The 16,099-nt window shown below is 38.4% G+C and overlaps 1 protein-coding gene across 5 annotated transcripts in view; it reads left to right on the top strand.

The window, feature by feature from the left end:
• The window catches only part of PHF3 (PHD finger protein 3), a 79,503-nt gene that overhangs the window by 25,385 nt on the left and 38,019 nt on the right, over positions 1 to 16,099 (top strand). For 2 of the 5 annotated variants that reach the window (XM_075598100.1, XM_075598099.1), the window contains exons 3-5: positions 3,325 to 3,483; positions 5,027 to 6,698; positions 14,913 to 15,234. In XM_075598100.1, the coding sequence (XP_075454215.1) occupies positions 3,325 to 3,483; positions 5,027 to 6,698; positions 14,913 to 15,234 (2,153 nt within the window). Of the gene's footprint in view, positions 1 to 1,445; positions 1,467 to 3,324; positions 3,484 to 3,727; positions 4,155 to 5,026; positions 6,699 to 14,912; positions 15,235 to 16,099 lie in introns of those variants that run through there. The other 3 variants (XM_075598102.1, XM_075598103.1, XM_075598101.1) reach the window with 3 other exon arrangements.

Genomic DNA, 16,099 nt, shown 5'->3' with positions numbered 1-16,099 from the left:
CACATGATGAGGTACACGACATTGCTGGAGGAACAGGTGAAACTTCCTCTGATTTTGTATTCTCGATTCCTGTGTGGTATTTGTATTGTGTCCGCTGTGTAGAGCATTGCGCAGGTTTTGCATCTTGTGTCCTGGCATGGTTTTGTCCCGCATTCAGTTGTACTGCTGAATACTTTACTCCTCACCATAATATTCTTGAGATTATGAGGTTGTCTGTATGATAATTAAGGTGCTTCAGGGAAGACCTGTTGCAGTCTTGTATCTTCCTGGAGGATGGGTTGTAGTTCCCTGGCGATCTTGCGTAGGGCTCCTAGGTGTGGGTTATATGTGACCACCAAAGGTACCCTGTCTGTTTGTATTCAAGGAGATCACTTCTTGGTTTTCTGGTGGCTTTGTGAATTTGCTAGTCTACAATTCTGTGGTTCGAATCTTACTATTTTCCACCAGCATATACATGAGTTAATATTCTATCTGACCATGCAACCTACCTGTCATCTATTAACTAATTAGTTCTATTTCTGTGATTGGCTATTCTGACTATATATATGAGTGAACCATATACCTCATATATAACCCCTGACGAAGTCTGTAAAGACGAAACGCGTAGGGTGTTCTATTTGGAGTATATATATTTTAATACTGCTAAATTTTTCACTCTGATAGAACGGAGAGATTCATCTGTATTGTTGGGACTCTTTAATACACGGCATCTGTACTGTTGGGACTCTTTGGTACACGGCGTCTGACTGCATTGTCAGTGATTAGGCTGACCCGGAAGTCCTTTGCGAATCTCATGCACTGAGAGCAGGGACGCTGATCCGGAAGCCCTTTACAACAGGATAGTCATTGGAAACGCAAGGAGGTACCTGATTGTCTCCGGTCTTCGGAAGAATTACCATTTCGGTGTTCCCTCTGCACAGTGACGCATGCGGTGGTCTGTCCGGAGGATCCATCGAGTTCCTGCTCTACATGTTGGCGATTGATTTTATATCTCATACATGCGATTTTATATTCTCAGTTTGTGAGTGAGCAGTTTATATTTTACCCAGTCCCATATATAAATTTGTTAACTTTACTACACTGAGTGCGCCTGTTTTTGTTTTTTTTCTCCTATATATACATATACATCTCGGGGAAAGCTGCTGTTTTGGGATAGAAGATACATTTTGTGTACTTTGGGAAATTTGTAAGTACAAATTTCTCTGGATTCTACTAACAACTCATTGAATATCCAGTTTTTAGAAAGGCATATTTGCACTATTTTGCTTGTGTTTTTCTTTCCACATATATATCTGCGCTCCCTACAAACATCCTGTATGAGAACTCAAAGCTGATTGGCTGAGAAACTTGGCAAGGTGCTAAAAATTCTTACCCATTACTGAATGGATAATGCCCGGAATTTTAACCACAGAGAGCTGGGATTTCAATAATGCCTGGAATTTCACGGCTTTAGCCTATACTAGTTGGTAAATATCTCTTTTGGAACTGAACATAACGTACACGAAAGGAGCATTTTTTTATTTTTTATTTGAAACTGCTGTCGATTTTAGGCCGATCGTGAAGTCCTTCAAACTGAATTTTATAGGTACACCCAGTTCCCCCCAAAATGACCCATTTTCACGTGTTGACGCCCATTTAACCCTTTGAGTACTACAAGGGGCTGACACCACGGGTTCATTGGGGCCTCTATAATAGGACGTTAATAGGGCGATCAAGTTTGAGATGGCTTCTCCATATTCGTAGGTTGGCATGTTTGCTATGTTAATATATTGGTCTGACTTTTAAAAGGGTTCTGTAAAATAGAAATACATTTTTTATTCTAGAACTTGATGAGTATCATGATGGGTGGAAAATTAAGTTACGTGTTGGCATTAATGTAAGTGTCGGTGTGACTATTTAAGATAATTGCTGTAGTACTTTGGTAAATTTGCAGAGTCCTTATGAACATTTTATATTTTAAATTCTCTTATTACACTTGTGATTTTGTGAACTTTTAAGTACTAATTGTGTACTCCAGTATTGCTACTAAAATAATTGAAGGAATTATTGAAATAAATATTGAATCAAAGAAAAATATTGTTGAGGATCAGGCTTTATGTAGTCTGGTATTCATAGTACTGTATGTGGGCAGCTGGGAAGACTAAAAAGATCTGTGTAGTAAGGAAACTGTAGCTTAAAATAGCTGGTAAGCCAGTGTTTCCAAAAAGGGGCTGGCCCAGACGACTTTCAAGGTTAACTCTGTGACAGCAGGGATATCCACACTGAGAGATACCAAAAGTGGCAAAGAAAAAGGAGGGCACAGAGGGATGAAATATAGAAAGAATAACAGTTTTACTGCATAAATAACCTAATTAAAATATTCCAGGTAGAAGCCTTATTCTATAACTGGAGTGTTTGCTAATAGAATACAGAAGGTTGGTTCCAAAGGCAAAACAAACACTTGCCCCAGAGAAGCCATGCAGAAAGACTAGTGTGTGTGACATGATATCCTGTATAATTTTACATTCCCAATATCCTTTGTTTAAGGCAGCCGTTTGCTTTGCTAGGCATTGTGGGGGCGCAACTTTGGTAAGTAAGCAGGTTATTGCCAATTTTGCTTTCAAATAAGTTATTCGGCAACCACGATCTTTCAGCTCCACACGTGAGCTGCATTTTGTGGTCAAATGTTTTATTTTATTTATTTTTTAACATACATAAGAAATTATTTTAAAATCTTATTTTTTTGCAGTGGAATGTTTTAATGTTCTACTCTTTTTTTTTTTCTTACAGTTTATAGTCACTTGCATAAAATAAAGTGTTCCAAAACTAATATTAAATTGAAAATAGTTTTTTGTGTTATTTTCTGAACATATGACGTTTTCTTTAAGAATTTTAACTTCATGGTTATCTTTTGTTTCAAAATTTATATTTGGGAGTACATTTGCAATACTCTATAAATGATAACTAATTATTAAAATAAAATGAACATTCTTAAATCTTTTGCGAAATGCAATTATCAAAATCATACTTATTGTTTATTGTAGTATAACTTTTTACTTTAAACTTATTCATTTTGTCATATTGTGATTAATGCTACATCTACTTCTGACATGATACCTTGTGTTCTATAAAAATGTCATCGGTGTATATAGAATATTTGCTGGAAAGGATACCAATTTAATTTTCTGATCCCAAACAAACCGGGAAATAATGACATCACGAGCAATTCTGAGGCTTCCATGGCTAGAATATCTTTAGTAATTCTGTGATTTTACTGTATTTGCAGTGATGTGAGCACAGAAGCAATTGTTTTTTTATTTTGCAAAATTATTATTTTTTTTCCAGTTGTTGGTCTTGATGATATAATGGATGTGAGTGTAGTTAAAGAAACTGTTAATGACACCAATGATGAAGAGGACATCATTCTTTCGAACAAGAATGTGAACAGATTGGATGAGCCTTCTGTTAAGTCACTAAGAAAATCCCCACGTTTGAAAGCACAGGGTAAGTGTTGACCCCAGACTCATCAAGTTCTGTACGGGTAAATGCACCCGACTGGGCGTCTGCTACCGTTGACTTGAATGGAAATTGATGCTAGTTCAGGTGCGTTAACTGGCCTTGATTCAGTGAGTTCATGTATTTTGTGCACTCATCTTTGAATAATATTTAAGAGGTACTGTTTTAACATGTTTATTATATTTTCATATTGTGCCTTTATTTACAAAAAGTAAAAAAAGAAAAACCTGTATATTGATGACAATATACACAACATTATGCATAAAAATATGCAAGCACATTGACTTCATGACCAGAAGAGTTTTCAATCTAAATGTGGCGCCTAAGGCACAGGGAGAAGGTTACAAGGGAAACCAACACTGACATTTGAACTGGTGTCAAAAGCAGTGTTCTTACCCGCTGAGTTAATTTTTTTTTAACCCTGAACCCTCTTTTTCTTTTACATGGTTGGGTATCTGGAGCTGAAACGCATTAATTTCAGCTCGGACTCCTGAGATGCAAGCCTGTAGGCGTAACACTGGTAATAAAATGGTGATTTAAGTTTTCCTGCCTCATGAGTAGGCCAATAGGAAGCCACAGCATCATCTATTGGGTGTTCATATTGTCCTATGTGACTCGTTGGATTTAAATACCCGGAAGTACCGGCACTAATGTTCCCGGTATGTACTGTATGCCATTTCCGACGTCTACATTGCATTGTTATAACATTTCTTACTAGTTAATGTAAGTCTTTTTCCCCATAGCTATAGCCCGAGCTAATCAACATTTTTTTTGTGCGTGCATAGTTTTGTATACAACTTAGCCTTTCAGGGGATGTTTGTGTTTTTAAAATACGATACTTTATTCAAGAGAGATAAGCAGTTCCAATATTATGTCAAAATGGATGTCTCCCCAGAGCGAAGTGCAGACTGGGGTAACCATGTTAACCTCTGATGCTAGATCTCTAAAAAAAAAAAAATTTTAAGAAGTAACCACAAATCCATAAGTTACTTGCTTGACTCGCTTTTCCTAAATGTGTTCATGAGGGCGACTAGAAAACCTCATAAAGTCTGCTGTCTTAAGGTTCACCAATATAGAATATATGGGACTGGGGTGGCATTTAGAATGGCTCCCCCATCCCACCTTCTCGCCCCTCTCAGAAGTTGGTCTTCCCTCTGCTGTGGGACCGGATGCCTTCCCCCACCCCCTAAGGTATAATTCTTACTAAGGAGGGGGGAAATTGTGTGAGTGATATGAGGTTGTTGAGGGAGAGCGGGTAATACAATGGCCTACCCCCAAATTTTTTCCCCCATTTATTGGCATTCCTGAAAAAAGGTTGTCCACCCCTGATATAGGATGTATTTTTACTCAAGTTGTTTAGGTGTAAAAAAAGTAGAGGTATGTGGCTTAAGTATTAAAGCATACTTTTTTAATCAAAAACACTTATGAACACTTGTTTATTTCTATGGAATAGCAACGTTGAAGTCTTCTGCTCATTTGTATAGAAAATAAAGCCAATGTTCAATTTTGTATTTTTATTTACTTTTAATAGAAACTACAAGATGCGTGAGGCCAAGTACTATGGAAACACATTCTAATCCTGTTCCAGTCACCAGTCCAAAAAAAGCTACATCTTCTAGAAAAGATGATCAAGCTGACGAGGTGAATGAGGAGGAAGATGTTCTGCACTCAGAGCCAGAGCAAGAGAATGAAGTGAAAAGAAGCAAGAGAGTCAATCAGACAGAGCAAATAAACATTTCTCCTCTAAATTCAAGAAGATCATCAAGATTAGCAAATCAAGTCAAGGATGACATGACCACAGATGGAGTTCCGAAAACTACCCAAAAGCAGGAAGCAGAGGAGGCTTCTGATGAAATAAAGAGTGGTCTTTTACCTAACTTGGATTCTGTGATTGAAAAAAAAGATTGTGAATTTGAAACTGGACATGGAGATCCACTTGTTTTATCAAATAAAAATACTGATACAGTAAAAGATAAGGAAATTACTAAAAATGAACAAACTAAGTCGGAAGGAGAAAATAGTCATGCATCTAATGTATTAACAATGCCAATGGAAAAAGTAGTATATGATACGGAAACTGACCTCTCCACTGATAAAAAATCGGATGTGATTTATGATAAGGTTCACCGGGAGCTTGCCCTTTTGTCTGGGGCTGTTGAATGTAACCTGGCAGTTGACACACCTCTACAATCTTCAATTAAAAGTGAGGAACCTGAAAGTGTAATTGAGAATCCTGATGATGCCACAGTTGAAGAGATTCATAAAGGGAAATGTTTGAATACTTCTGAACTTGTAAGTATAGACTTTAAAAATGCTTTGGATACAAAAAGTGGTGATTTAGAAAGTTATGTTAAAGAATTCCATGACCAAGAAGTCTTGCAAGGTGAGGAAAAAGTTCAGATAACCGATCAGGAAACGTCACAGGTTGGTGAAGGTAGCAACACATCAAGTCGCGAAAGAAAAGGTCCAAAAAAACTAAAATCAAATTCAGGTAAATCACGTCCACAATCAGCAAGCAGTACCCATGAAAAACTGGTTGTTACTAAACCTGCCAATATAAATTCTAAAACACAACAAGCCAGGGGAAAAACAGCTAGAAGTCACTGTATAGAAAGTGAGGTCCATCTGAGAGAGAAAGAAAGGCAACGTTTTAAAAAAATTGTAAAAGTGAGGAAAAAAACTGCGGCTATAAAGGATGATACATTTTCTTCAAAGAACAAGATGAAAAATAAAACTTATTCAGTAGAAAAAAAAATACCACAAGTACATTCAGAGACACCACAGAAACAGCACCACCCAGATGATGTATCAAAGGATATGCAAGGAAGTTTAAAAGAATCCCACCACCCTACATTGGCTCCTGTGCGTTCACGTGCCCGGAGTTTCTCCCATGGTAGTGAAAAGCCATGTAGTAAACATCCTTTGCCAGTATCCTCGAAGATGAGCACTCAAGGAAAAGAGGTGGGCGAACAAAAAGACGCAATGGACCATTTTGAAGAGAGAACGAAACTGAAAAAATCCATACCACCCCACCAAAGAAAAAGCAGTAAGAGCATGTCTGTTGATGAGCCTCCGTTGTTTATTCCAGATAACATTCCTACTGTTAAAAGAGAGGGGGCGGAAGTAACCTCCCCGAGTGATAATAAGTATGTATGGAACCCCACCAAACATTGCTGCTCATGCAGAAAACTTCATGGTAATAGGTAGGTTTTTATTTCTTTTAATATGCGTTTAGATATGTATTGATGACAATACCCAAGTTTCAGTCATATTACCTTCAAAGAAATAAAAAAAAAAAAAAAAAACTCATGTTGAATATCAGGGATTTAGATAGTCACATTTAACACACTTGTGTTAACTTTTAAAAATATTTTTTACTATTTGTTTTTATTTTATTTAAATTGTTTTATATACTTTTTTTTTTTTTGCGTTGATGTTTACGCATTGCATCTTCCGCTGTCTATTGGGATGTGGTCTGCTCCACGGGGCAGCACAGAGCTGTTATCCATGTAGATTTTAGACACTGCCTTATCCTGATCTTCTCAAGTCCAGTGATATCACAATGGCAGGGTCTTATCAGCCATCTTAATTTCTGCTTCTGAGTTTTTTTTTAAAATAATAATCCAAAAGTGGTCCAGGAATTGGAGAGTAGAGTTAAAGCAGACTCCCTTTTGTGCTCATTATGGGAACAAATCTTTGACAATTTAAAAAAAATAAAATAATAATTATGCATGGGAACTGCACCTTTTAATAATTGCTTATCATTTGGTTTGCTTGTGTGTCCTAACAGTAGAGGTTCAGAGAGATCAATATGATGACTTCATATGTAGAGTAAATTAATTAGATGGTTATTTATGTTTTGGAGTGCATGTTATGTTGTGACATTTGGATAAATAAGATATACAGTATTTGTTTTAGTTTGTGATGTAAATTGGGGAACTACATTTGGGTTCTTCATAGATAAAATGAGTGTGCAAAGCTTTTGGAATCTCGTAGCTTTTGTTTTCAGGGTAAATAAGATGGGCTTGTACAATGGGGAAATGTATTTTATAGTAACATACAGTACCTTAGAATGTAGACTTTGGAGGATAAATAGATCAAATTTAATGTAGACCAACTGTGATGCGCTTTGGTACCAAACACTTTCATGCTATATTTAATATTGAATGCAGCTTATTGTACAAAAACACACTTGCGTATGTCTGATGAAAACAACAATTGTTAATGTCAGGCGACAGCGAGCAATACAACAGGTCTTTCTTGCTTGGCATATTCTGTTTTAGAATTGGCATTGAGGAAAGCCTTGATCTGAACAATTTTATAACCGCACAGATAAATGAACATTTCCACGCCTTGGTATATAACCTAAAACCGTATTAAATTTTTTTTTTTTTTTTAATTTTCTTTTTTCCTTTATTGGCATTTTGCATGGTACATACATGTAGAGAATACAGATAACAATCACAGCATATTAAATGATTATAGGTCATAGGCACATGACAGTGAAGTACTTTGAGACGCTCAATAAACCTTTTTTTACCTATTTTAGAAGTAAAAAGATGGGGGACAACGAGGGTCGTCGGGTGGATAGTTGGGAACGACATGGGAATGAAGAGAGGAGGGGGGGGGGAGAAGAGAGAGGGAGCGGGGGCTGGAGTGGGTGTGACTGTTCTTCTGGAGGGGGCTTTTATTTGTTTCCAGGCCGCCGCTATACAGCACCTTGCGGCCGTTAGGATTGCTGAGGTCAGTCTGGCCACTGGGGCAGGGGAGGTCTTCAATTGGTCTTCCCAGCACGTAGGTCAGGGGGTCCAGGGGGACCTCCAGTCCTAGGGTTTCGATCAAGAGACTCTGGATCCTGGTCCAGAACCTCTGGATCTCTGGGCATGCCCACCAAATATGGGGCATGTCCCCAAACCGTGTTCATTTTTTAACCTGTAATGTTAGTCATGTATGGTCACAAATCAATGTACGAATCATTCAATAAATCAGGTTTTGTTGTGACATGGCTACTAGTGGACCAGCACTTCATATGGTAAACAAACGTGTAGCTTTTGATTTACTCCTATGGGAGTAGAATTGTGGTAGTTTTGGTGAAAGATCGTGAAAGGCTATGCAGTTATTTTGTGTAGTTAAAGGCTTTATTAATCTAATATTTACATATAAACATTTCACCGAAAAAATGGAAAATCTTGTGCATGTGAATCCTTATTGTAATTCCTCTCATCCATTACCTCTCCCATTTAAGGCCTTAATCAGTTTTCTATGTAGAAGATGTTGGTTCCAGTAATTTGAATGGTGCTGAACTCTTCTCCAGCATGGGGAACAAATCCTCACAGCATGTTAATTAGACACCCAGATCACAAATCATAGCACAATTACTTGTAATTCATATTATCAAACTTCATATACAGTTGATTTTATTTTTAATCTCGTGTTTGTGATATTATTCCGGGGTAATGATTAAGTTAGTAATTGAAGCACCCCATCACATTCTGCTAGGATATGCTTACTAGGTTTTAAAATTGAGATAAAAAAAGACTTGCTGAAAATGCAATATTAATTAACACAGAATTTACATTTTGAGAATTACAAGTATGGAACTCCCATTTGGCCAAAGGAAAGAATGTTGTACGGATTTGAAATCGCAAAAATGGCAATGAGTTCCGTAAATAAAAATTTGTATCAATATTTTTTTTCATAAAGAGAAAACTTTGTCACAAAGAAATCTGTCCAGAATTTACTACTGAATTATAAATATGTTAAATAAGTAAATTATGTTTGAGGTGGTTTTGTTCTTTTAAATGCTATCAGTAGGATCTCAAGCAAAAATCTTGTACTATAAACATTATTTAATTAATTTTTTTTTACTACATATGCTTACATATCATTTAATGGAACATTATCTTTTTTAATATCGTAGCATTCTTGACAGGTGACCATATCTATTTATTACCAAAAATATAATTCGCCTAACAATCATATTTTGCTCTCAGGTGCTGGTTCAAAAATAAGAGTTTCCCTGTTACCCATGGCTTTGGGAACCGTAAGGTTAACTCCATCCTTAGCTTGAGTAGGACGGGAATTTAAATTCTGCAGGTAGTGCCATAAAAGGCCCCTCCTACCTACAGATTAGTCTTTTTCCTGTCTTACAGCTAGGAGTGGAGTTTATTTTTTTAAGAGGGCTCGCCATACTATAGCTTGTGCCTTTAAATACAGGAGATTGTCATCCTCTCTCCTCCTGCAGCTCTGATGTCGGCACCTTGGGTTGCAGCTGTTGGAGGCCTTTGCAACTGGGGCAGACCGCAGACGCGTCTCAGAACGCAGCGGCAAGACCACTCGACAAGGACACTGCCTCTACTGGCGTCCCATGGGGTCTGATTGCGCACACGCTTCCACGTAAGCACCCAGGCATGCTCCTGTCCACATCTGACCTCCAGCGCTGTGATTGAAGACCTGACAATGACGTCAGAGGCATAATAGAGGGACGGCTTTAAATTTAAAGAGTCACTCGGTACAATGGATATCTACAGAGATAAGTGTGCAGTTCAGCTGGAGGGAACTGTGAGAATATCTGCTGCAAACAAAGGATCGCTACCCAACTCAACAGGGTGAGTCCATTGCTAAAGGAGCGATGGAAAGAGAGTGCTTATGCAGGATTAAATGTATTTTTTTGTCACCACAGTTCCGAGGGACAGCCAGAAGAGGGAACGTCTAAAGTGGCAATGGAGAAAGATGCATCAGAAAAAGAAAGATCTTGCGTATGTTCACCTTATGATCAACCTACATTAGAAACTAAGAAACTCTGCCTTAAAGCAGCAGCAGCAGGAAATCCAAACGAGCAGGTTAACAATTTCCTAGCCTGGATGAAGGATACAGTAATTCGCAGTGTGGAGTCAGCAGTACAGCGAATGAGTAAACAAACACAGAAAAGATTAAGATCTCAAACCAGCCTGGGTAAAGAGTCTTCATCAGACAAATCAGATCCAGTACCAGCATTTTTCAGAGGTAGAATGCTATGAACCTTTAGAACAGGATATTTTAACAGAGGAATCTGATTAAATCTGGAGCTAGTTGAACCTCTATTGAAGGTGAGGAGAGAGGCACTGGAATCGGAGGATATTCAAAATAGTCGGAGCACAGATAAACTATTTGGGGGGCAGCCTGATAGAAAATTACTGACCCCTAGGATGTTAATCAAAATATACTTTAACAGAGGAGAAATTCTGGAAAGTACCTCCGAAGATCGATGTAGCAATTTCTAGAATTGCGAGGAAAACGTGGCTGCCGATTGACGCAATATTCTTCAAAGGCACAATAGATAGGATGATGGATGCCTGTTTAAGAAAGTCTTGGGCCGCGTCCAAACACATTATGGGTAATGTGATCGTGTATAGTGCACGCGCACGTGAGCGTTATCTGGAGAGCAGCTTGAGGAGACAAATTATATTGTTTTTGCCGTGTGATGGCCGGGTCACGTGAGCGAACCAGCTCCGTGACGTCGGACACCCCCCATCCCCACCTCGCGCGCGCAACAGCACATTTTTACAGGCAAGGAATCGCCCCAGCTACATTTGCGCCTAATGTCACAAAGCTCAAGCAATCAGTCTGGATGCAGCCTTAGTTTGCTGCAAAACTGCAGTATGTACAATGCCTGTATTAAGAGGCATGTGTATATAAACCTCAAACAATTGAGGAAGCATTCGAGAAAGGAGTCAAGCGAGCTTGAATCCTGAGAGCTCTATCAAAGATCAAGCTGGCTGACCACTATACTGCAGAAGGATGACTGGAAGCCTTGAAATTAGCAGCAAGGTCAATGGCACTTTCAGTGGCAGCACGATGAGCCCAATGGCTTGGACACACTGGATGGTGGACTCTGCGCAAAGAACAATTTATGCACATTATCCTCTGAGGGCGAATTTCTCTTTGAGAAAAATTGGATATAATTATATCTGAAGCCTCAATAGTTAAAAGTACTTGTCCTTGTGAAAGGAGTGCAAGAAGATTGTATTCTTCGTCTCATCTGTTGGAAGGAACACAATATAGAGAAGCAAGGTCATATCGTTCCGGAAACAATTTTCGTGGTAAACATCTTAGAGAGGTGGACAAAGCAGTATTTTTCACGGAGGGTGAGCTGCATTCGCCAGAGGGAAGTTTGCATGTAGATCAAGGAGTCGTCCAGCAGTCTTCAGTTGGAGGAAGATTAATCCAGTTAAGAGCTGCTTGGACTAATCAATAGAAGGTAGGTGGGTCTTTCAATCCTTGAATATGGTTCCACCTGGATTTCAAAAGGTTCCCAAGAAAGGAGATCTTTATAATATCAAGACGTCCTCAAACAAAAGAACAAACCAAAGAAAATGAGTATTGTCTGAAGAGACCTACTACAGGAAAAGGTGATGACTACCTCAAGAACAAAAAGAAACAGGAATTTATGCCAGGACGTTTCTGGTAAGAAGCATTAGCAGAATTCAGGGCAGTTCTAGACCTAAGGAAACTGAATACCTGCCCGTAAACGAAAAAGTACAAAATGATCTCACTGAACTCAACATCAAATTGTAAGGTTTGTCTTCTGTGATGATCAGTAGACCTCAAGGATGCCTAATTGCACATTCCAATAGCAAGAACTCCTCAGTGGTTTCTTGGGTTCTCAGTAAATCCCTAGCAATTACCAGTACACATCTCTTCCGTATAGTTTAGCCACGTCGCCAAAAAACTTCATAAAGATACCAGCACCCCTAATAGCAGAATTAATGAAGGTGAATTAATGAAGCTTGGCATAGAAATATGCTCATTATCTTAGATCTGCTGGTAAAACCTTTGAACAGAGATCAAGTATTTAAAGACAGAGAGGAAGTAATTTCCTTTCTACAACACGATGGCTGGATTGTTCACAAAAACAAGCCAACTAATAAGGACACCTTGATTAAAATTTGTAGGAGTAGTATTTCATATGGCAGAAGGAGAAGTTAGTTTGCCCCAGGCAAAGGCCCAAGAGATTGCGGCTCAGACAAAAGAACTCTGTGGCAGGTTGTATGAAACTCCTTGGAAAGTTCCCTTCAACACTGAATGTAGTAAAGTGGGCAATGCTACATGAGACCTCTGCAACTACATTTTTTATAACAGTGGGAAGGAAATCCAAAGGATATGACACGCGGTGTGTGAATGTGTATAAAACTTAACAAAAGACGAATTAAGAGGATAGGAAAATGCCCAAAATCTATTAAGAGGTCATACATTACACCAAAAACATTGTTTACCGGTCACCAGATGCCAGTGGCTCAGGTTGGGTGAGCGCAGATGGGAGATCATGTGGTACAATTAACTTAATCAGCAAAAGACCTCCACTTATCACCAAATCTACTGAAACTAAAGGTCGTTCAGAAAGTACTGGAAGCTTTCAAGAACATATTAAAAAATAAAATAAAAATGGAAATATAGAACTGCAGGCTCAATCTTGCAAGGAACCGTTCCATACCATTCACCAGGAGAAGATAGTCATGTGACCAGATTACCAGTTCCTGCCTACAGTTATATCCTCATTTCATATTAAACAGGAGATTATAATTCCCTCATTTTGCTCAAAGCCAGAAAATAAAAAAGTACTGCAAAATCTCGATGTTTCAAAACTTGCCTCAAAACATAGAGTACAGAGTCTCGCAGATAGGCGGTTTACCCTCCCAGATGGATGTAGAACTGGGCAAGCCGCATCCAAGGCGACAATATCCAAATGAATCATCTCATACAAAAGGAAAGCCTATGATAATGGAAGATCTGCCATTGTCTAAAAGCCCCTTCATCAATGACCATTGCCTAATCATGGGCATTCAAGGCACAGGCGTCTCCTGCAGAAATCTGAACATTCAGTCCTCAGCTGACACAAGCTTTAGATAAAGTTCTTAAGTCTGTTGTATAAAAATAAATGTGGCTATTGATACTGGTGGTATTCTTTATTTTGCCCCCCCCCCCCCCCCCTCTTTATATTATTGCTTGGGTAGGTCTCTACGGTGCCCATTGCTATGGGGAACAGAAAAATAGAAAATGTATTCTAACTTACTGTAAGTTTGCGTTTCCTGGAACCATTTGTCAGTGGGCACATATTTGTCCTCCGTATGTTAATGATGTCTCGGTTGTATCTTTGTAAACCAAAGACTACCTGTAGGTAGTAGGAGGAACCTTTTTATAGTACAGAATGCAGAATTCAATTTCTTGTCCTACACAAGCCAAGGATGGAGTTAACCCATACGATGCCCACTGCCATATGATTCCAGGAAAAGAAAGTGACTAAGTTGGCAATACATTTTCTTTTTTTCATAGGTAGTCCTCACAATAAAATCCTTGTAAAGTCTGTCATGATGATTTCAGATTCGGGTTTTTGGCATTGTTGAAATTGTGAAAACTCAGTCCTCGTTAGTGCACGTATGTGATAACAGACCATGTGATCACTTGTTAAACAATTACACGATCACACCTCTTTTTTTCTTTTTGATTGTGGCAAACCCTAGAAAAAAAGCCACAAATTTACTGAGCATCATAAAGGCTATTTGTTAAGGGAACAAACTTGGGGCAGAAACATACCTGTCCTACATTACAATGTATTCTCTTTTTGTTGTTGGCACTGGATTAAGGGTTATTTGGATCAGCATCTGTAATCGAGGGTTCAATAGTGTTTTGGGCATCTATATTGTATGTCTTTATTTGTATGTCTTTATTTATATAGCGCCAAAAGTGTACTCGGCACTTCACAAAGAATACAGTACAGGGAATTATAATACATTAAGCGCAGCAAAATCAAACAAAAGCAAATCCCTGCCCTGAAGAGCTTACAATCTATATTGGTTGCTGCGTATGTGTTCTTCGAGTATGCTTTGCTGCTTTTTGGTTTCTATATTCACCTGCTTCCTGCAAACATGTAATTTAAATGTCTGGGGAAAAAAATGTTGCCTCACTTTTGTATAATCTGTAGCCAAATTGTTCAACAAGCATATTGTTTCCCTGGAGAATGAGACCTGTGAATATCTGCAGTTGTCTGTACTGATTTCTTCTTCAGTCACATTTTCTATAATAAATATGCATGTATATTTTGTGTGTGCCATCACGCTTCGGTTTATAACAAATATTTCACAGTCGGCATTTCTTCTCAAACGGAATACTCCTATGCATACAGTAACAGCAATTTTGGTCTGGATCAAGCAAACAACCTTAAGTCATCTGCGACCTTGTGTACAACAAAAGTAATTAAATCCTCTGTCTATATATATATATATATATATATATATATATATATATATATATATATATATATATATATATATATACACATTTTCTTTTGTAAAGCGCATAAAGCCATTGGTGTAATTACTTTTTAAAATGATGTGAAAATTGTCTTTAATCAGCAACATAATGACCTATTTTGCTTGCAGGTTTATGGTGGGTTGCGGAAAATGTGATGAGTGGTTTCATGGAGAATGTGTTGGTCTAAGCCTTTCTCAAGCACAGCAAATGGAAGCCGACGACAAAGAATATATATGTACGAAGTGCAGTGTTGAAGAGGAAAAGATAGAAACTACTCATCAAGGTGCTTCGGACATTCACCAGAATACAGATATACATCAAGAGATTAAAGTGGTGGAATCCGATAAAACCGTGATAAAGTCACAGGTTACAGGCAGCCCAAGCTTGCCACATGATAAACCTAAGCAGATGGATGAGGCAATAAAGCACAAAGTCAACATTTCTAGAAAGGTATCATTCTTCGTTATTTTCATTATGTTGCCGTTTGATGCTGAATGCTTCTGGGCCTTCTGATAGTCAAGTGGTTTGTTATACCAGTCGTAACAACATATATTTTTAAGGCGGTTTATTTTAGATACTGTGTACCTGAACGTGACAAGTAAACCAACTTTTATGCTATGGTTAACTGGTATTCCTGGGGTGTACTATAATGTCCTAATTTTTAAATGTCTGTAGAATGTATTGTTGTGTTTCAGAAAATCTTGGTCTGTCTGCTGTCTTCAAATATGAATCCTTTCTAGTCACCACCCTGCATGGTTGGGCCTGTTAAGATTACAGTGACTTACAGCTTCAATATTGAGCAAAAATGTGCTGCAGTAATTTCACTGAACTATTAAACGAACCCTTCACATCCATGGACCCGGTGATCTTAAGGTCTTCTGAATCATTTTTTTCTCTCGATGTAAATAGGTAAAACATTAGACATACCCCGGTTTAAGGACACTCACTGTAAGTACACTTGCGAGTAAGGACATATCGCCCAGTAGGCAAATGACAGCTCATGCATGCGCCTGTCAGAACGTCCTGAACAGCAATACCAGCTCCCTACCTGTACCGAAGATGTGCACAAGCAGGGAGACTATAGAGCCTGTTACAAATGCCTTATTTACATCAGTTATGCACATATATGACGATTGCAGTACAGTACATGCATAGATAAGTGGGGAAAAGGGTAGTGCTTCACTTTAAGTACATTTTCGCTTTACATACTTGCTCTGGATCCATTGCGTACGTTAATGCGGGGTATGCCGGTAGATGGTACCCCTTTGATAGCAATAGAGCTTCTGTTTTCTGGCCTTTTTGACAATATTTTTAA

This window comes from Ascaphus truei, chromosome 4 (genome assembly GCF_040206685.1).
Source record: "Ascaphus truei isolate aAscTru1 chromosome 4, aAscTru1.hap1, whole genome shotgun sequence".
Lineage (NCBI taxonomy): Eukaryota > Metazoa > Chordata > Amphibia > Anura > Ascaphidae > Ascaphus > Ascaphus truei.
Note: the sequence above shows the minus strand (reverse complement) of the source record. Positions and strands in the feature narration are given on the sequence as shown.